Consider the following 21,794-nt stretch of genomic DNA (forward strand, 5'->3'; position numbering starts at 1 on the left):
AAAAATGTATTAACGTAATGTAGTTACAGAAAAAACAAAATAAAAAAAAAAAAGAAAAAGAATGGGCCTGGTCGTCCACTCGGTTGGGTACAACACTGGGCCAAAAAACAGAATCTTTATTTTTTGTGTGCCCGGTCGGGCTAGGTTAACTCTACTAGGTCCCGGACCAATCCTAGCTTGGTTCCTATCCCATATCCAGAAACATCGGGTCAATCAATTTATTTCATACCCGCTAAAGACTCGATGAAGCCCGACCAGGAATCAAACTTATTCCAACAATTATTTTGAACCCGATGAAGTCCGACCAGGTAATTTCAACTCATTTGCCTTCTACCCGGTAAAGCCTGACCGGGTATCCAACTTATTTCATCAATTGCTCCGTGCCCGGTGAAGCCCGACCAGGTAATTTTAACTCATTTCCTTTCTACCCAGTGAAGCCCGATCGGGTATCTAAAAAAATTGCTCTTTTTTTTTTTTTTATAAATTTATAATTTTAGTGTTTAGGGTATTATAAAAATATGAAATGTCAAATGGGCATTATAAAAAAAAGAAACAATCAACAAAACAAACATAAATCAAATTAAAAAAATGTCATTTATTTTTGTCAATTTCTCCATAAATTATTGAACCATTGAATACATACAAAATGAAATACATACTTTATTATGGAGTGTACAAAATTATAACTTTGTGAAATACAAGTTTTGGACTTTGACGAATTTTGTTACGGAGATAATTTGGTGAAGAGAACTTTTTGTGGTTGTAAACAAATTAAATTTGGTGAAGAATTTTTTTGTGTGAATATTTTTTTGTTAATGATTTTTGGATAAATTAATTTTTTGTGAATAAATTTAGGTGGAGAATTTTTGGTGAATTAATTTGATAGGTTGGTTGTTGAAATTGAGAGTGAGAATTTAATAAGGGCATAAGAGTAATTGAGTTTTTTTGTGTAATTTTTTGTTAATAATTTTTAGATAAATTAATTTCTTGTGAATAAATTTAGATGGGAAATGTGAATTAATTTGATAGATTGGTGGTTTAAATTTAAAGTGAGAATTTAATAAGAGACATAAATCTAATTATATAACCAACATTTACTACGCTTACATAATTTTCATCGTAAAAAAAACTTAAAAACTTGTTTTTCAAACATAGGTTAAAAACACGAAATCAAACTTATTTTTCCCATAAAGTAACGTTGTTAAAGTTGCATACCATAATTGATAATAATATATAAAACCAAAAATCATTTTTGTCATTTTTTCGGCCATCGGAGAGTTACAACCGGAATTCCGAAGGATCTTCGCCGGCGGCCATGCCGAATCCAAACTACAATCACTTGCAGACTCCACTTCGCCATACTCAGTCGTCTTCTTCATCCTCAACTTCCAGACTCCTTCTTCTTCTAACCTTCCTCCCTCTCACTCTCGCATTCCTTGCTTTCGTCCTCCAGTGGCGCGGCGGACTCACCGACCCCGCCACCCGTTGGTCTCCGCCGGGTTCCTACCAGTTCCCCGGCATGGAATCCTCGCCACTCTCCCCGATTTCGCGCCACTCCACGCCTTCTGCCTCTGATTGCCTCAATCTTGGTCGGAGTGTTTCGCCCTCGTTCCCGTACTATCAGGACTGGAAGTTCGATCGCGGATCAAATTTGAAGCCCAAGGTCTAATGCTCTTTTTCTTCTTCTTCTTCTATGGAATTTCGCTTTTACTTAGTGTCATGAAGTTGATTTATGAGTTGTGTTAGTAATTAATTGGTATGTGGAATGGAGCTAAGAATTGGGAAATGATTATGAAAGTGGTTGTTTTGTTTGTCTTATGATGGCTGATGAGAAGGGGAAAGGAGTTTGTTTGAGATAACAATTCTTATTTTCTGATGGGAATTTTGAGGCTTCTTTATGCTGATTTTGATGGAAACGAGTACTTCTTTCTTTCTTCCTCTCGCTGGTAGATATGCATTACAACAAGTACGTCAGCAGGATTAGAGCAAATCTTGCCCTGGATGTTCTATCACAAGGTCATTGGAGTTTCAACCTTCCTTCTTTTTGTGGAGGGCAAAGCTGCATCTCCTGATGTGACTAGAGTTTTGGAGTCAATTCCTGTGAGTTCAATTGCTCTCTAGTTACCCCTAGTTGGAGCCAATCTTCATTGTATTTGAGTTTTTTGGCACTTATTAAGCATGAATTTGACATGGCTTTTCAGGGAGTGAAGTTGATATTCAGAACAAAAGAGTTAGAGGAGCAGCAGGCAAAAAGGTGTAAAACCTCTGCCATTTTTTTTTGACAATAAAATATATCAGAAGCAATTTCATATAGGGGAATGGAAGGGCTAAGGAAGTGCTCATTTCTTCGATTTTCTTTAGAAATGTCATAGTATCTTGACTGGAAGTTCTAGAACCTAGTTATTGTAAGATGTGCTATTAGTTGTCGATCATTTTCTCTAATAAGGGTGTAAATGAAAACTGAACCACTTGTAGGATTGACGAAACCAATCAAGCTGAGTCATTTCTGTTAATTTTGACCAGTCTTTGACATTTGATTTGGTTTTATAGTAGTCAATTTCCGTTTTTTATTTGATGCTGGTATTAATTAATAAAAAACCAAGTCTGAACCAACTCGGGTACACTTTTGTTTCATGGAACATAAGTTTATGCAATTTTTTATGAGTATGAAGATTAGAAGGTCGCTTACATCATTATCTGTTTTTGAGTCCTGATATAACATTTCTTTTTAAATCATTATCACAAATACGGACACACAGACACAATATACACAAACTTTTTTTTGTTGATGCATGATAAGTGCAATGGAAAAGGAAATCTTGAAGTGAAGAAGTAAACAATAAAACTTCAATCGGCATTTGTCAAAAATGAACCATAATTATAGAAGTTTTAATAAGAGAGCTCCAACTAGAAGACTCAAACTTTGCTCAATCCCAAGTATTTCTACAACTTCAATCCTTAACATGTCTATTGTTACTTCTGAGCCAAAATTTCCAAAAAAAGAAAAAAAAAAAGGAGCGAAGGTTGCATTAGACAGAATGGAAACAAAATCTGGGGCCTCACAGTGGTTGGTGCTAATTGCCTTAGTTCTCCTAGGAAGATTTGTAATGGAAATATTAAGAATGAGAAGCTTGCACCAGCTATTAGGACCTTCAGTGGGCAAATAGGTGATCCAGCTCCTCCGAATATCCGCATATATAGCACCAATTTAGCCTTAGGATAGGCAAGTGAAGGCTGTCTTTCTATAGAGGGGGAAATCATGATCATATTTATTTAAGAGAATTGTTATTATTATTAATGTTTTATACCATTCTTTCTTAACTCGTTTTTCAATGTGGATGTCTGGTTTCTTTTTGCTATCCTCAGTCGGATCTGGAATGAAACATGGCTTTCTGGTTTCTTTTACAAACCTTGCAATTATGAACTATTTGTGAAGCAATCTCTCAATATGGAGATGGCCATCATTATGGCAAGGGTATGGTAAATGTTCTTCTTATGGGCATTACTGTGTTGCTAACTTATTCTCTAATGTATGACTACTAACTTGTGCTGTTTAGTTTCTTCTCTCTCCTTTTTAAATATTAGGATGCTGGCATGGATTGGATAATTCATCTTGATACTGATGAGTTGGTACATCCAGTCGGTGCTCAGGAGTACTCCTTGAGGCAGTTGCTGCTTGATGTGCCTGGAAATGTTGATATGGTTATTTTTCCTAATTATGTATGTGTTCGCACTATCTTTTTGTTTTGCAATTTTTTTTTTGTTGTGAAATGGTGAAGCTACTTGAACTTGTCAACATTAATTTTCTTCTGCATTTCCACATTGTGGTGAGCCGAAATCTAATTGTAACGTTGGTGTTACATAGGAAAGCAGTGTTGAAAGGGATGATATAAAGGAACCTTTTACTGAGGTAGTTTCTTTCACTATCCATTTTATTATTTTACTTATTTGAGCTGTTTGGCTGGAAATTTCAATTTCTTATCCACCATGATTTGCTCTTGCATTTGTAAAGGGCTGTACAAACATTGCAATTTAGAATCTGCATGCAACTACTATAGTTGGGCAAAATTGGTTTCTATTGCTTGATGATATATGGAACACGTAATTATCTTTTGTATATATATATTTGTGTATGTATATTTTTTTCTTTTCCGTTGCCACCGGCATATATGCCGCCGGTTTTTCTTCTTTAAAATCTGCATGCTTTTATTATCTCGTTCTTCTTATTGACATTGGTTTTCTTGAATAGATAGAAACTATGAAAGTTCATGGAGCTGTTGCTGAACTCCCAGTTTAGAATAATTAAAATCTTTAGAAGGTCAAATTTTAAATCATTTCAAAATTTGTGTTGTTTGTTTGTTGTGTGTATATATATATATATATATATATATATATAGAGAGAGAGAGAGAGAGAGAGAGAGAGAGAGAGAGAGAGAGAGAGAGAGAGAGACAGAGGAAGCATTTAATTATAATGAGTCTGGTATTTTGTTTTTGTATATCAAGATGAAACTTGTGCAAAGCATTAGTTAGTGCTTGTTATTAATATGCACCTACTATTTTAAGACTACTCTTTTTATGAACTCAGGTCTCGATGTTCAAGAAAAACTTTGACCACCTGCCCAAGGATACATATTTTGGCATGTACAAAGAATCAACTCGTGGTAACCCAAATTACTTTTTGACTTATGGAAATGGGAAATCAGCTGCTCGAATTCAAGATCATCTTCGCCCCAATGGTGCACATAGATGGCATAATTACATGAAAACCCCAAAGTAAGTTTTTTACTGTGAACTTGAGGTTTTGGGATATGTTGATTATTTCCTTTATTAAGAAATTTTATATAGTATTTATTGTATCATACTTGTTAATTTTTATTCTTTCCTTATTTGTACTTGGGTATTTTTCTATTTAAGAAGCCCTTTCCTTCTAAGAGAAATAAGAGAGAAATTGTATTTTTCCACTTGGTATCAGAGCAGCAAAGTTTTCTGAAACCCTAAAAACCCTAATTTTCTGAAAACCTAAAAAAACCCTAATTATCTGTTGCCGCAGCCGGCGGTCGTCACACACCAGCCGCCACTCTATGCCACTCCACCGCCGGACGTCGCGCTCTCTACCATCGGTCGATCGCCCCTCCGCCGGACGCCACGTCTCAGTCTTTTTTTTTGCGAATTTTTTCTGGGGTTGTTTCACGTTTTCTTGGGTCTGTCCTGCCGTTCGTTGCCGCCGTCTGTCGCTGGCATTCGGCCTCTTTTTGGTGTGTTTTTTCTAGATCTTTTCAGCTCTGTTTAGCCTCTGTTTGATACTTGTTTAGCCTCTTTTTGGTGTGTTTTTTTTTCCAAATCTATTGCTTTTATTTTTGGGTCTTTGCTTCTTCAGCAATATGTCAGACACTAAGGCACCTAATGCTAAAATTTTCGACTATCATATCCATCCAACCGGTCCCACTGTCCAAATAACTACCATTCGACTTAATGGGGATAATTTTCTTCGTTGGTCCCAAGTGTTCAGATGTATATTTGTGGACAAGGGAAGATTGGTTACATCACGGGAGAAAAAACTGTCCCTAGTTCCGATGACCCTCCATTTTCCGGGTGGGACACTAAAAACTCCATGGTTATGACTTGGCTTGTCAATTCCATGGTTGAAGACATAGGTTGTAACTACATGTGTTACACTACTGTCAAGGAATTATTGGATAGTATAACTCAGATGTATTCTGATTTGGACAACTAGTCACAAGTGTTTGAGTTGAACTTGAAATTGGGTGATATACGACAATGAACTAATACTTGAAATTGGGTGATATACGAAAAGGAACTAACTCAGTTACACCATACTTTCTCTCCTTAAAAAGGATTTGGCAAGATCTGGACCTCTTTGATACGTATGAGTGAAAGTCTACAGAGGACCAAAAGCACTATAGGAAAACTGTTGAAGATGATCATATTTATAAATTCCTTGCCGGACTCAATGTTGAGTTTGATGAAGTTAGAGGTAGAATGTTTGGAAAAACTACTCTTTCGACTATTAATGATATTTTTTCTGAAGTTCGCAGGGAAGAAAGTCACAGAAATGTTATGATTTGCAAAAAACCTATTGATTCAGTCGAATGCTCTGTGTTGGTGACTGGAAATATTGCAAAGAAGGCTTCTGATCAATCCAGTAAGCCACATGAAAAGCCTCGTGTCTGGTGTGACCACAACAACAAACCTCGACATACACGTGAAACTTGTTGGAAACTTCATGGAAAACTTAACCTGCAAATTGGATAAATTCTAAGCAAGGTAAGCGAAATTCCCATAAGCATACCTCTCATGCTAATGTTGAAGACTCCAACCCGTTTAACAAAGAGCAAATTAATCAAATTCTGAAGCTGCTAAAGAACAATTCATCATCTGGTAATCCTAGTGTTTCCTTGGCACAATCAGGTACCTGTCCTCAAACTCTCTCTTGCCCTAATTCATCTCCGTGGATTATAGATTCTGGAGCCTCTGATCATATGACCAGTTCTTGTTGCTTTTTTGAATCATATTCTCCTGTGTATTGCAATGAAAAAATTCGCATTGCCGATGGTAGCTTCACCTCTATTGCAGGAAAAGGAACTATTCCTTTATCTACAAAACTTGTGTTACGTTCTGTCCTTCATGTTCCAAAATTAGCTTGTAATTTGTTGTCTGTTAGTAAAATCTCTAAGGATGCCAATTGTCGTGTTATCTTTTGTGGAACTCATTGTATCTTTCAGGATCAGGACTCGGGGGGACGATTGGACGTGCTAGGATGATTGATGGTCTCTATTATTTTGATGAAGTTTCAGCTAGCCATAAAAAAGTTCAGGGCCTGAGTAGTGTTTGTTCTTCTTCTGTTAAAGAAACTATAATGCTTTGGCATCGTAGATTAGGACATCCAAATTTCTTTTATTTAAAGCATCTGTTTCCCGATTTATTTAAAGGATTTGATTGTTCAATTTTTCATTGTGAGAGTTGCATTTTTGCCAAACATCATTGATCCACCTATTTGCTTAAATCGTACAAGGCTTCATCACCTTTTTCCTTAATTCACACTGATGTTTGCGGTCCGTCTAAAGTCTTAACTCATAGTGGTAAGCGTTGGTTTGTTACCTTTATAGTTGACCTTACTCGGTTAACTTGGCTTTATTTGTTAACACAAAAGTCTGAAATAAAAGAGGTGTTTGTTCGTTCTTACAATATGATCCAGATTCAATTTCAAACTAAAATTCGAATTCTTCACTCTGATAACGGTACTGAATATTTCAATGAACAATTAACCAATTTTTTGCAAGATAAGGGTATTTTTCATCAAGCTACGTGTCGTGATACGCTGCAGCAGAATGACATTGCTGAGTGAAAGAATAGACACTTACTTGAAGTTGCTCGTGCCCTTATGTTCTCTATGAATGTTCCAAAATATTTGTGGGGCGATGCCGTTCTTACCGCTACATATCTGATCAATCAAATGCCGTCTAAGGTTTTGAATTTTAAAACTCCTTTGAATCACTTCAATGAGTTTTTTTTCTTTCTAATAACCGACTGTTTTTTGATTTACCAATTAAATTGTTTGGGTGTACTGTTTATGTCCATACTTCTCCACTTTCTTGAATTTGATCCTCGAGCCACTAAATGCATTTTTGTGGGCTGTCTCTCATAAGAAGGCTTACAAATGTTTTGCTCCTTTGACCAACGAGTATTTTGAGAGTATGGATGTGTCTTTTTTGGAAGATCAACCTTTTTTTGGCCCAAATTCTCTTTAGGGGAGACATCTAACCTTGAAGATAATTTTAGGACACTCTATCTCTCCCAAACATTAGTGGTCTTGAAATTATGAGTTCTAGTCCTTTGATGCCAAGTATGGAGAGTTCTTCTTCAGGGGGAGAAATACCACAAAATGACTCTACAAGTCGAAATCCTGAACTTCAAGTTTATACTAGAAGAAACTTGACTCAGAGTTCGAGATCAGACAATTGACTTATCACAGGACCAATCAAATACTCTGATGAATGATCTTGAAGATTCAGGTATTAGACACTCTACTCCTATTTCTCCTAGTTCTTCATCTCCTAATCCTTTACCTGATGTCTCTGATCTTGATATTCCAATTGCCCATAGGAAAGGTACTCGCAAATGCACCAAATGTCCCATTGAAAACCATCTTTCTTACCATAGATTGTCCGACTGTCATAAAGCCTTCACATCCAAAATAACCAACCTATTTGTTCCTAGGAATATACAGGAAGCCTTAAATGATTTTAATTGGAAATTAGCAGTGATGGAAGGGATTAATGCGCTGAAACAAAATTGCACATGAGACATGGTTGAACTGCCAAAAGATAAGAAAACAGTGGGATGCAAATGGGTGTTCACCGTAAAATGTAAAGCTGATAGTGGTATTGAAAGGTACAAGGTCAGATTGGTTGCCAAGGGGTTCACTTAGACCTATGGCATTGATTATCAAGAAACATTTGTTCTAGTAGCTAAAATTAATTCTATTAGAATCCTGTTGTCTGTTACAGTTAATTTTGATTGGCCTTTTTATCAACTTGATGTCAAGAGTGCATTTCTCAATGGGGGGATCTTGAAGACGAGGTTTTTATGGACTTGCGACCTGGTTTTGAGGTAGATCTTGGGATTAACAAAGTATGTAAGTTAAAGAAATCATTATACAGGCTCAAACAATCTCCTAGAGCATGGTTTGAACGGTTTGGAAAGGTAGTCACAAGCTATGGATTCAGTCAAAGTCAAGCTGATTATACTATGTTCTATAAACATACTGGAAGTGGTAAGTTGGTAGTTTTGATAGTGTATGTTGATGATATCATTCTTACAGGTAATGATGAGACAGGACTAAATATCTTGAAGAAAAATCTTGCTAATGATTTTCAAATTAAGGACCTGGGAACCTCAAAGTATTTCCTAGATATGGAGTTTGCCAGGTCTAAAAGTGGTATTCTTGTCAACCAGAGGAAGTATATTCTTGACCTACTGAATGAGACAGATTTACTTGGTTGCAAGATAGCAGAGACTCCTATTGAGCAAAATTTAAAATTGGTAGCTGCAACTGAAAAAGAGGTAAAAGAAAAAGAAAAGTACCAGAGACTTGTGGGGAGGCTTATATACCTCTCTCACACACGTCCTGACATTGCTTTCGCATTTAGTGTGGTAAGCCAATTCATGCATGCCCTCGGGTCAGTCTGCTTTGAAGTAGTTTATAAAATCTTGAGATATTTGAAAGGTACCCTAGGAAAAGATATATTATTCACGATGCATGACCACCTAAATATTGAGGTTTACACTGATGCTGATTGGGCATTTAGCACAACTAATAGAAGATCCATTTCGGATTATTGCGCTTTTATTGGAGGAAATCTGGTTACTTGGCAAAGTAAAAAACAAAGTGTGGTTGCAAGAAGTAGTGCTGAAGCAGAATTTAGGGCATTAGCCCATGTTATTTGTGAGGGTATATGGATAAGAAGACTATTGGAAGAATTGAATTTCTTTCCTAAAACGCCGATACGCATTTATTGTGATAACAAGTCAGCAATTTTCGTTGCCCACAATCCAATCCTTCATGATAGGATAAAACATATTGAAGTTGATAAACACTTCATAAAGGAGAAGAGATGGATGCATGAATAATATGCATTCTCTTTCTTCTGACAGCAGAACAAATTGCGGATGTATTAACTAAAGGTCTTCCAAAGTGGCAGTTTAACAAGTTGATTGACAAACTGGCCATGAATGATATCTTCAAACCAGCTTGAGGAGGAGTGTTGATTATTTCCTTTATTAAGAAATTTTATATTGTATTTATTGTATTATATTTGCTGATTTTTATTCTTTCCTTATTTGTACTTGGATATTTCTTCTATTTAAGAAGTCCTTTCCTCCTAAGAGAAATAATATGTTCGCGGTTAAATATCTTCCAGTGAGATTAAATTGGAGGAAGCTGCCGTATTACACTACACATATGCAAAATATTCTGATTTGACCTCTAGACGTGACCGCTGCAGCTGTAAACCTACCAAAGATGATGTTAAAAGATGCTTCATGTTGGAATTCGATAGAGCTGTGAGTTCAGTTTTTCCTGATCTTGTTTAACATATAATCTTCTGTCCACAACAAAAGCTTCTTGAACAGGGTTATGCAACAGTCATAAAGCAGTTTGAACCAATATTTTAATTTGATGTGGATGTAGAGATATTTTCATTAGTTACTGCTTATATATGCTGTGCTATAAATTAAAGAAGTGGTTATGGATTGCTAGTAAAACTACTCTTTTTCATTCTGAGTAACGACAAGTTATTTCCATGAGATAATTGAACAACTTTTATCCCCTTTCTTAGTGCCACTTTGCATGAGGTAATTGTTTAATTTTCTTTTCTTTTTTGTGTGTACACTATATTGGTCCAAAATTTCCTATATTTGAGAACAAATTTCCAATGGTAGAAAGAAGTCATCGAGAACTTGGAGTTTCTTTTATGTTTTACTTTTTGATGACCCCGTCCCATCATTTTTAAATGTATGACCAACTATATATCTTGCAGGCATTCATAGTGGCATCTACTGCAACCCAGGAGGAAATGATGAACTGGTATTCTCTTTATGAAGAAAATATTTTCTCTATTTATGTTTTGGATGTGATAGATTTGCTTCTTTACTAGGTACCGAGAACACGTAGTGTGGGGTGACAAAGATGTAAAAATCAAGTTGTTGAGGAAGGGGATTTTAACACGAATTAATGCTCCTATGGTAAGACTTTTATTTGATGTCTGTATTGACAAATTAGAAAGAGTTAAAAAGTCCTTTGTTTATTAAAACAATTCAGTTACAAAGTTCACTTTGGAAAACTATTTTCATAAAGTGTCCGAAGCATTGGGTTTTTGTAATAATAGCTTTCCCATTATTTATGTTTTTACCCTATTTTCTTATAGCTTGAACTGCCTAGGGAATGAGGATTTAGAAGTTCATGATAGAGAAAGTTATATAGGTCTACAGTAGAACTGGCGAATTGGCTTTGGGGACATCCAGATATCCTGTCAGAATCAGTCAGAATCTGGATTGTCCAAACTCCAAAGTTTAGTTTTTGGGAACTAAAGAGGATAAGCACTGATGTAAGTGAAGTGCAAGTGCTGATATCCGACATGAGCATAGCTAAGATATCAATGATCTTTTCCCTTTTAAGTTGGTTTGAATCCTTACCTCACTCATAATTATAACGTCATATTCCACCTCGATTATATTGGAAAATTTCACAAAATGACTCAAAATTAAAAAACTTTTCTACCAATGACCTCTTTCTAAAACTTTTTCAACCATTGACTTTTTGCACATGCGAAATTTCAATTACCCCCAATTTTAAAAAGCCTTATGAAAATTTTACAATGATAGGTCCCTTCATTTCCTTCTCAAAGCATTTCTCTTCGAAAAATTTTCTCTCAAATTTGCTCCCGTTTTCTCTTCGAACTTCAGCCGATAACTCCTCACAGGTTACTTGCCGGTCGTCTCTACGCACTTGCCACCGTCGTCGTCATTTGAAAGGTATGAGACTCTTCTCCTTGAAGAATGTATGTTGATATTCAAGGTTTGACTATCTTTTAGGGTTTAATTGTGTATTCGTTCGTAATCGATCATTGAAAGAATACTAAACGACCAGATAGAGAATACTAAGCGAGCGTTGAGAGAATATTAAGAGAGCTTTTAGATATTACTAAACGATCAGATAGAGATTACTAAGCGATCGAATAGAGAATATCAGAATACTAAGCGATCGTTTAGATATTTATCGTGTGATCGTTTATGTTTATATCGTGTGATCGTTTAGATTTATATCGTGTGATCGTTTAGGTTTATATCGTGCGACGTTTAGCTAACTGTTACGCGATCGTTTAGATATTTATTGTATGATCGTTTAGGTTTATATCGTACGATCGTTTAGCTAACTGTTACGCGATCGTTTAGATATCTGTTATGTGATCGGTTAGTTATCATCATGCGATCGTTTAGTTTTTGTTATGTGATCGTTTAGATTTTCTTGTAAAGTACACGATTGTCAAATTGGTAAGATGACCGTCTCTATTGAGAAATATTTTCCTACTACAGTTGCTTGTCAAGTCCACAAAATTGCCCTTGTGATTAAGAATAAGTTAACAGAAGAACAAATGAGACTGTATAGGAAAATGACCTTTGGTCCATTGTTGGATATAAATATTATTTTTAATGGACAATTTTTGCACCATTTTCTGTTAAGGGAGGTAGCAGATGCAAACCCAGACGTTATATCATTCAACATTCTAGGGAAGAAGGTAACATTCTCCCAAGAGAATTTTAACTTGATAACTGAGTTGTGGCCGACCAGGGAAATAGTGGAAAGAGAAACAAGCGTTGAAAGGCTGCGAGAACTCATTCTTGGACCGAAGGACCCAAATAGAAAGGATAGATCTTGCAAGGATGTGGAGACTGCATTCGAGAACATCAATTTTACTAATGACGAAGATGCTGTCAAGATTGCATTGGCACTGTTTATTAAAACGGTGATGATTGGAAAAGACAAAAAACCCAGTTCCATGTGAATATATTTGGGATTGTCGATGACCACGACATCTTCGTACATTACGACTGGTCTTCTCTCTTTTATCGACATACATTGAATAATATGAAGACTATCATGCGTGGGAATGAGACATATGATTCAAAGAAAGCAGAAGGTGATCACCATGCCTCACATTACTATATAAAGGGATTCGTACTTGCTTTCCAGATATGTACTTTTGTTTCTGATTCACTTTAATATATATTGAACTTGTGTGTTATGTACGTGTATCAAAGTTTCCATATCGTAGGTTTGGGCTTACGAAATTTTATCCACATCAAGTAAGTTCATAGCCACCAAAGTCAGCAAGCTTGAAATTCCTATAATTCTTAGATGAACTTGTTCTTGTGCTCCACCTTATAAATCATTGAGCAATAAAGTTTTTCACCCAAGAAAAGTAAGTAATCGATCACTTCTGACTTGCTCATTTGTTTATAGTTTCATGCATTTTGACTTGCTCATTTGTTTACGTACAGATTATTGTTGTGTCGAGACTTGTACCTAGCACAGAGGAGATAAGGTACAAGAAGGACCACTTGGAAGGACTTAATGTGGTTCTTGTTGTTGGAGCAAGAAGGATTGAAGGGGTTGAACACTCCATCAACACTCATGAGTCCTTTGGGGGGCACGAAGAGCATGAACCCCATGTAGAAAACTCTGTAAATGTGCAAGGTATAGAGCCAGAATCACGTATGCCGGTTCAGGCTAACCCAATAGTGTCGGAACCACGTAGGGAACAAAAGTCCTCAAGACATCTCATTCCAAATCATACAAGATTCTTAGGGAGGAAACTAAAGAAGTTCGTAAAGATTTGGCGAACTTGACTACCATGGTCCGTCAGATGGGAGATACATTTATTGTCCAACATCATCTGATGGGCCAACAATTGAACGAAATAAAGATGATGGTCCATCGTCTGAATGGGGCATGCATTTCTGTACAGTCGTTTAGATATTCCCAAATGGACGATTGTTTAGAAAATCTAAACGGTTGTTTAGATAATCTAAATGATTGTTTAAGACTATCTAAACGATCGGTTATATTTTATAGACGATAAGTTAAATATTCTTTCACGATCGTTTAGATCATATTAAACGATCGTTTAGATTTTCTAGATGATCGTTTACATATTTTTAAACGATCGATTACCTCCCTTGACAGAATAGTTTGTTTGATTTGTTCAGGATAATAATAATACAAGGACTCATCATGATGAGAGGTATGATAATGAGGGACCTCGTGATGATAATAATGGTGATAGTAACAATAATGAGGGACCTCGTAATAATGATGATCCCCCTCAGACCGATGCAGAAGATCCCCAAGGTACCCACCAATAAACTCACAGTGTAGAAGATACCCCTCATACCGATGTAGAAGAACATGTCAGTGAACAACTAGTCAATGAACAACCAGTTGGGACAATTAGTGATGTCAATGAACTCCCTACTCAAGCGTTTAGTCTTAGGGGCATTTCATTGCGGATTCAGCCAAGGTTGTGGGGACATCAACTCAGAAGGATGCTACTGAAGTTGAGGTTCGACTATTGCATGAATTAGTTTTCTTAATATTGTACTGTCACTGATTTATAATTAAAATATAGGAAAAAATTGATCGAGAGCTTTGGAAAAGGAAAAACCAGCCAAGTTCACACCTAAGTTGGTGAAAAGGGGGAAGACAGGAGATTCTCAGCCTCAATCTTCTCAGTCCCAATCTTCTCAGCCACAATCTCCTCAGCCCCAATCTTCTTAGCTTCAATCGGCCACACTCAATCCCAACCCCTTGGTCCCTGTACCTGACTTCCCCATAAGGACCGTTAGTTCCTATGACCCATGCTTCCCAGTCCCAAATGTTCTGTGGAACGCATACAAAAGATGGAAAAGCCATCCTAAAACCAAAAACGAGGAGTGGACGATTGTATACAACCTTCAAGACCAAGGATTTCTTCAAAATGCTTGAGCAGAACACATGGGTGCTTGGAGACGTGAGTATTTCTGTTTATTCATTAACCAAGATCAATCGTTCAGAAGTTTCTTAAGCTATCGCACAAATGACTTATATATATTTTTTTTGTTGGATCAGACTATGGATCTCCTTTTGATGCACATGCATTAGAAGTTGCACTCAAAACCTGACTTGTGCAAGTATCGATTCACGATGATTGACTCGAGCTTCACGATATGGAAATTTCACATATTTGTTAAAACTATTCTTCACTCAACCATGTATTTACCATCTTGCCTGTCCTAGGAAGCTTGGATAGAGCTAGAAGGTATTACTTCTAAGATCCAGTCAGGAGGTATTGAAATGGAAGGTGGTAAAATGGCAAGCTGGTTGGATCATGAAGCACACATGAGGTTTTGGGCGAACTCTCACTTCTTTATTGACTACGTGCTTGGACAGTATGAAGAATACAAGCCAGCGTGGACAGATGTTGACTTCGTATTTGGGCCAATCAAAATCCAAACAACACTAGCTTATGCTGGCCATCGATCTAGAGAGGTGCACAATCTTTATATTTGACTCCATGCCGAACTACATCGATGGCGACATACTTGATGGTTACCTCAAGCTTGTGGTCAGAGTATACCTTCGATGTTGATTTTTGTCAAATTTGACAAACAATATAAGATGTTCAAGTACGGGCAATGGAAAGTGAAGAGATCGAAGGTGACCCTCCAAGAGGGCAAGTCTCTAGACTGTGACATTTTTTGTGCTAAATTTGTAGAATACTGTGTAACTGGTGCTAATAGGGTTGACTTAACACAGACTAATATGGAATTGTATAGGAAACAGTATGTTGCCCAGTTGTGGGCAAATAAATATTTATGGAAATAGAATTGATGTTTGACTATATATAACTAAGAAAATAAATAACTAAGTAATCGCCCAAACTAACTAAAAGATCATTTAAGAATATGTGTAAGATCGTTCAAAAATATGTAAACGAACGTTTAGAAAATTCTAACCGATCGTTTAGAACATTAAACGATCGTTTAATAAAAATCTAAACAATGATGCATAATTAACTAAGTGATTGTGCACAAATAACTAAGCGATCACGCATAGAAATTATAGATGGGCCAATGCAGGTGTTATCGATGTTTGTCTGTACGTTTTCTTGTTATGTCCTCTCTGACTAGATCGTGTATACCTATGTATTTGTCGTGGCTCCTTTCCAGGTTTGATGTTGACCTACACTTGCTACCTTTTGTGGTGGTATAAGTTCAAAATCTTCAAAATCTGTACTTCGACTCCATTCTTGTCTATGTCCAACTGGGAAGATTGGTTCAACATAAGCAGCAAGCACGCACTCAATGGTAAACCATTTTGCACATATATTTGAACATTAATGTTTCTAAGAGTTGTTGCTGATATTGCATGGGAGCACGAGATCTCAACGCAATTAAACTCCATATAAGTATATGTCCGTGAACGAAGATCAACCAACCACAAAATATCCATCATTCACATTAATTATATGCATATCCACCGGGGAAACACTATGTTCTAGACATCAATTTCGATTCCTTAAGAATACTCATTGTTTAATCAGTTACAATTTTTGTGCATGCCATTGCATTTATACGTCGGATATAGAACCAACCTTATAGCCACCGCGGATATGCTCTAATAGCTTTGTGATTGGTAGTTCTCGTGCATCTTTCAACACTCCACTGAGGCATTCTACTATATTTTTTCGTCATCTTGTCATACCTACAATGGACTTGATAAACCCTTACCCACCGTTGTAATCTAACCTCCTCAAGATGCCTATCTTGAGGAGGTTGGATTACAACGGTGGGCAAGGGTTTATCAAGTCCATTGTAGGTATGATAAACCCTTGTAGGTATGTTCAAATATTATGTGCAAAATGGTTTACCGTTGGGTGTGTGCTTACTGCTTATGCTGAACCAATCTTCCCAGTTGAACATAGACAAGAATGGAGTCAAAGTACAGATTTTGAAGATTTTGAACTTATACCATCACGAAAGGTAGCAAGTGTAGGTCGACGTCAAACCGTCAGGATACCTTCTAATGGAAAGGAGGCACGACAAATACATAGGGTCTACTATATTTTTCGTCATCTTGTCATACCTACAATGCACTTGATAAACCCTTGCCCACCGTTGTAATCCAACCTCCTCAAGATAGGCCGTCACACCCCAGGATATTGATGGAGCTTAGCCTAATACATTTGGAACTCAAACATTCTATAAGCTTTCGCTGCTAGGTAGAAGTGTGGGATTATGTCCTTATTCTTGAATTTGTTAACGAAATTGTTCCAAATATGGTACATACATAGAGCATGAAATGCATCATGGAATATACTTGTAACAGCCTTTGCAACTGGGATGTGTTGATCTGATATAATCATTAAATTCAGAATGTTTCCTATCGAAGCCTTCAAATGAGTCATAAACCAGTCCATGATGCATCGTTCTCACCATCTACAATACTGAAAGTGATAAGATATATGTTATTACTGTCATCAATACACGTTGCTATTAACAACACACCTTTGTATTTCTCGTGCAAACGGATCCCATCAACAACGATTACTGGGCGGATGCAGTTCAAAAAACCCCCAATACACTGACCAAGTGCCATGAAGACGTACTCAAAGTATTACTCGTTCTCTACTTCAACCTCAAATATCTTACCTGGATTTGCAAGCTTAAGTGCCTCGTCATATGTCCTAACAATAGCATATCATCCTTTCGGCGACCTTCGTGTGAACACCAATTCGTACTCTCTAGCGCGATAAGCAGGGTTGACAAAAATCTCCGTGGAGTCGGGTCCCTGCCCCGGGGTGGGAAATCCCCGGTTTGACCAAGGATAAAAAACGGGTCCCCAACCGGAGATGGGAATGGGACGGGGACGGGGACGGTATCCCCGCCCCGAATATATTTTTTAATAATTTTAAATAATAATAATCAAAATAATATATACTGTAATGAGAACGTCCAACGAGATATCTAAACGATCGTGTAACAATTAGCTAAATGACCACACAATAAATATCTAAACGATCACGTAACAGTTAGCTAAACGATCGCACGATATAAACTTAAACGATCACACGATATAAACCTAAACGATCACACAATAAATATCTAAACGATTGCTTAGTATTCTCTATTCGATCATTTAGTAATCTTTATCCGATCGCTTAATAATATTTAAACGCTCACTTAATATTCTCTAAACGCTTGCTTAGTATTTTCTACCGATCGCTTAGTATTCTCTCAACGATCGATTACGATGAAATACATGATTAAACTCTAAAAAATAGTCAAACCTCGAATATCAACATGCATTCTCCAAAGAGAAGAGTCTTATACCTTTCAGATGACGATGATGGCAAGTGCGTAGAGACGACTGGCGAGAAACCTGCGAGGGGTTCTCGACGAAAGTTTAGAGAGAAAACAGGAGCAAATTTGAGAGGCAAATTTTTGAAAAGAAATGCTTTGAAATGAAGGAAATGAAGGAACCTATCGTGGTAAAGTATTCGTAGAGGCGCGCGGATATCAAATGGTCTGAAGGCTTTTTAAAACTGGGGGTAATTTTGGAATTTTTCATGGACAAAAGGTCACTGGTAGAAAAGTTTTTAGGAAGAAGTCATTGGTAGAAAAGTTTTGGTTTTTCGGCCATTTTGTGAAATTTTCCGTGGAAGGCTTTGATCTTCTGAAGATTTTTTAAAACTGGGGTAATTTTGGAATTTCACATGGGAAAAAAGTCAATAGTAGAAAAGTTCGAAATGGTCATTGGTAGAAAAGTTTTTGGTTTTTGGGTCCTTTTGTAAAATTTTCCAAAAAAAAAAAAATAGGTGTTCAGATGCCTAGTGACCTTGGATTAGTATCTACATATTGCGCTCAGTTTGAAAATTCTCCCGTCTCTTTTTGGTTCAGGTGATTGCACAGGGTTTAAGGGAGAGTGGTGTCTTCGATTCTGTTATTGCATCTGCTTCTAAAACTCAATCAAAGGAGAAATTTTTATCATCCATCACTAGCAGTAACTCGAGCAAAGCCGTTGCATCTCGATCTCTTCCATCTAGGAGGCTAGGCAGAAGTAAAAAGTACCAAGCAACTGCAAGGAAGTACCAAGCAATTGAAGCTGATGAGCAGCAGCATGAATCCGCCGTCCCACCGCAATCTCCTCCAGGAATAGAGACTACGAAACAACTCTAAACCTGGTAGGAGGTACACTTGATTGTTGTAAAACAGCCGCTTGGTCTCCAGTTTGTGGTGTGGATTGTCGTTTACTTCCTTCATACAATACCTTAGCTACCAAGGCTTGCTAGGAGTGAGAAAAGAACAGCAGATAAACAACTATTCTTTCTTCATTGTATAATACATTGTGCCAATTGTGAAATTATGCAATCGCTTTCGAGTATGTTATTTTGTTCTTTCATCTCAATACCAATATTATTTATGGAGTTCTTTTAATCAAGCATTGCAGCTGCAGAAGGATTAAGGAATCATCATGGTGGCCAATTTCGAAGGACAGTTCATTTGATTGAATGCACAAAAACTTGTAGGACGGGCAATAACTGGAAAACGATTCATCCATAGAGTATTGAAGTTTAAACTGAATAGTACAGAATTTACACACAGAAAAAAGAACCATGTGAGCCAATTCGGCTTTTGCAGTAGGTAAACAAACAGTACAGTGAAGAATTGAACTTAGATCTGATTACTAATCAAACATTGGTGGAATTATCAGGTTTGAAAACCGGCTGCTGTGAAGATGGTGAATGAGCTGCACCGCTACCAGGGGGTGGCGTGGGCACACCGAATATCTGCGCATTAGTCCGTATGTCTTGTCTCCCTTTCGCTCGGCCTAGAAAGTAACACCCGAAACCGAGCAACAAGCAGAAGAAAATCAATGGCAGAGAAATCACCACCACCAAACCCATATCTGATCACAAGCAAAGAAAGAGATAAAGTTGAATGGAATGAAGAAAGTGTGTGAGATGAGATTATATACAGAATAAAGGAGAAGACGAAGGAACTAGGCTTATTCTTGAAGGTATTTTTTTTGTGTATGTTTGAAGGCTTTATGTTTGATATATATCCTCGAAATTCCATCCAACGGTCAGCTTAACGTTGAAGCTTCAACGGTCACTTTTTCAGACAGAGACAGCCATTCAAATGGACAGCTGGATTTTTAAATGCTTTTTGAACTTCTTATTCCTTCTCTTTGCTCCATGATTTCATCCTCATGGCTGCCTCCAAAATATTCTTTTGCAGCTTTACTTATTAGGTTAAAATAATTTCTTTTGTTCATTGTTTTCAAAGTTTCAAGTTGTTACATGGTTGGTTTCTTATTTTACACGTTTTTTTTCAAGCTCTTCACATCTTTTCACTAACCTAGGTATAACTCAATTAATATAAAGTATGTATTCTTAATTAAAAGGTAGATGTTCAAGTCCTCTACCCATATGTTGATTGTTGAACTCGAAAAGAAAAAGAAAAAAGAAACTCTTTATATCTGTTGAAAATTAGAAGAAAAGAGTATAATATTATTCTTCCTACTTATGAATCAAATACAAGGTCTTCTTATATAGAACGACCAACTATCAAAAAAAGGATAAAATATTAGAGACATAAATAATAAATATATACATATTGAACATCCAATATTACAAGAGAAATAAAAGGAAATCCAACACTTCCCCTTAAGCTGGTTTGTAAATGTCATCCATAGCCAGCTTGTTGAGAAGTTTATTAAATTATATTTTCAAAAGAGCTTTAGTTAGCATTTCTGCCATTTATTCTGTTGTCGGGAGATAAGATACGCATATTACACATGCGTCAATCTTCCCCTTTATGAAATGCTTGTCAACTTCAATGTGTTTTGTCCTATCATGTAGAATTGGATTATGAATTATAGTGATGGTAGTCTTGTTATCACAATAAATCCGTATAGGCCTCTTTTGAGACATTTTCAGTTCTTCAAGGATCCTGTTGATCCATATACATTCACAAATTCCATGGGCTAAGACTCTAAATTTCGCTTCAGCACTACTGGCTACTACATTTTGATTTTATCTGCGTCATATACTAAATTTCCTCCAACAAACGAACAATAGCCAAAGTAGATCTTCTGTCAGTAGTGCTTCCAGCCCAATCTACATCACTGTACACTTCAACTTGAAATGATCATGTTTATGGAATAATAAACCTTTGCCTAGAGTTCCTTTCAAGTATCTCAGGATTCTTTACATTGCTTCAAAATGAGTAGGTCCCAGTGAGTGCATAAATAGACTCACCATACTAACTGCAAATGCTATATCTAGACGTGTATGAGATAAGTAGATCAATTAACTTACAAGTCTTTGGTATCTGTCTTTGTCCTTTACTTCTTTAGGACTTGCAGCTTGTAATTTTAGATTCGATTTGATAGGAGTGTCTGTTGTTTGACAGCTAAGTAAACCCGTCTCTCGATGTAAGTCAATAACACATTTCCTTTGATTAATAAAAATCCTTTTCTTAGATCTTGCAAACTCCATCCCTAATTTTCTTTTTAAGGTTTCCAAGTCTTTGATTTGAAACTCAATTGCAAGCTTGTTCTTAAGATCAACCAAACCTTTTACATCATTTCCTGTGAGAATAATATCATTAATATAGACAATTAAAGTAGCAGTTTTATAATTCTCAGAGTGTTTATAGAAGATTGTATGGTCTGCTTGACTTTGTTGGTATCCATAACTAGTAATTATTTTTTCAAAGCATTCAAACCAAACTCTTGGAGACTGTTTGAGACTATATAATGATTTCTTTAATTTGCAAAATTTGTTATTTCCAAATTCCATTTCAAATCCTGGGCTTCTTGTATATTTCTTGGAATAAATAAGTTGCCTATCCTAAATGTGAAGGCTTTATGACTAGTTGACAATTTTTCATATGAGATGTAATTTGTAATGAGATATCTAGTACAAGTTATAGTACATTTTCTAATAGCAATGAGAATATCAAGATAAAAAATAATGAGTAAGGTATTTTGAACATTCAAAAGATTAGCAATAGAAGAAAAATTACAAGACCTTTCAACATTTGGAATTGGAGAGGGATTTCTAGCATCATTTATCGGAATTTCAAATTGGTTTTGTGTGGAATCAACTCTTTGGTCTTGGTTCCTTTGATTAACTACTAATATAAAACTTTAACTCAGGAGTTTGACCTGT

The 21,794-nt window shown here is 36.5% G+C and overlaps 2 protein-coding genes across 11 annotated transcripts; one reads left to right on the plus strand and one right to left on the minus strand.

The window, feature by feature from the left end:
• The first annotated feature begins 1,197 nt into the window (after nt 1-1,197).
• On the plus strand, nt 1,198-19,214 carry LOC120081295 (glycosyltransferase-like KOBITO 1). 10 transcript variants are annotated; one of them, XR_005482766.1, is made up of 14 exons: nt 1,200-1,663; nt 1,951-2,100; nt 2,202-2,254; nt 3,367-3,475; nt 3,586-3,720; nt 3,866-3,910; nt 4,586-4,773; nt 9,942-10,083; nt 10,560-10,606; nt 10,677-10,764; nt 11,502-11,553; nt 12,263-14,141; nt 14,208-14,588; nt 14,687-15,888. XR_005482766.1 is itself a non-coding variant. In XM_039036037.1 (12 exons), exons 1-12 carry the CDS (start codon nt 1,316-1,318, stop codon nt 15,948-15,950), a joined length of 1,521 nt encoding a protein of 506 aa, XP_038891965.1. In that variant the 5' UTR covers nt 1,198-1,315; the 3' UTR covers nt 15,951-16,303. The 10 variants fall into 10 exon arrangements, 7 of the variants coding, with proteins under 7 accessions (XP_038891965.1, XP_038891966.1, XP_038891967.1 ...); XR_005482767.1 differs by having other exon boundaries at nt 13,789-14,141; nt 14,687-15,862; XM_039036037.1 differs by lacking the exons at nt 12,263-14,141; nt 14,208-14,588 and having other exon boundaries at nt 1,198-1,663; nt 15,787-16,303.
• Nucleotides 19,155-19,922, minus strand: LOC120081297. The gene has a single exon (XM_039036044.1). It carries the CDS (start codon nt 19,521-19,523, stop codon nt 19,308-19,310), a length of 216 nt encoding a protein of 71 aa, XP_038891972.1. The 5' UTR covers nt 19,524-19,922; the 3' UTR covers nt 19,155-19,307.
• Between the last annotated feature and the right edge of the window lie 1,872 nt (nt 19,923-21,794).

Source organism: Benincasa hispida, chromosome 7, assembly GCF_009727055.1.
Source record: "Benincasa hispida cultivar B227 chromosome 7, ASM972705v1, whole genome shotgun sequence".
Lineage (NCBI taxonomy): Eukaryota > Viridiplantae > Streptophyta > Magnoliopsida > Cucurbitales > Cucurbitaceae > Benincasa > Benincasa hispida.

Bases quoted from the DNA above. Each gene is read 5' to 3' on its own strand.
- LOC120081295 (XM_039036036.1), top strand. From the start codon at position 1,316: ATGCCGAATCCAAACTACAATCACTTGCAGACTCCACTTCGCCATACT. The intron at 3,911-4,585 runs GTAGTTTCTTTC...TTATGAACTCAG, and splicing joins TAAAGGAACCTTTTACTGAG to GTCTCGATGTTCAAGAAAAA. The intron at 10,084-10,559 runs GTGAGTTCAGTT...TATATCTTGCAG, and splicing joins TGTTGGAATTCGATAGAGCT to GCATTCATAGTGGCATCTAC.
- LOC120081297 (XM_039036044.1), bottom strand. From the start codon at position 19,523: ATGGGTTTGGTGGTGGTGATTTCTCTGCCATTGATTTTCTTCTGCTTG.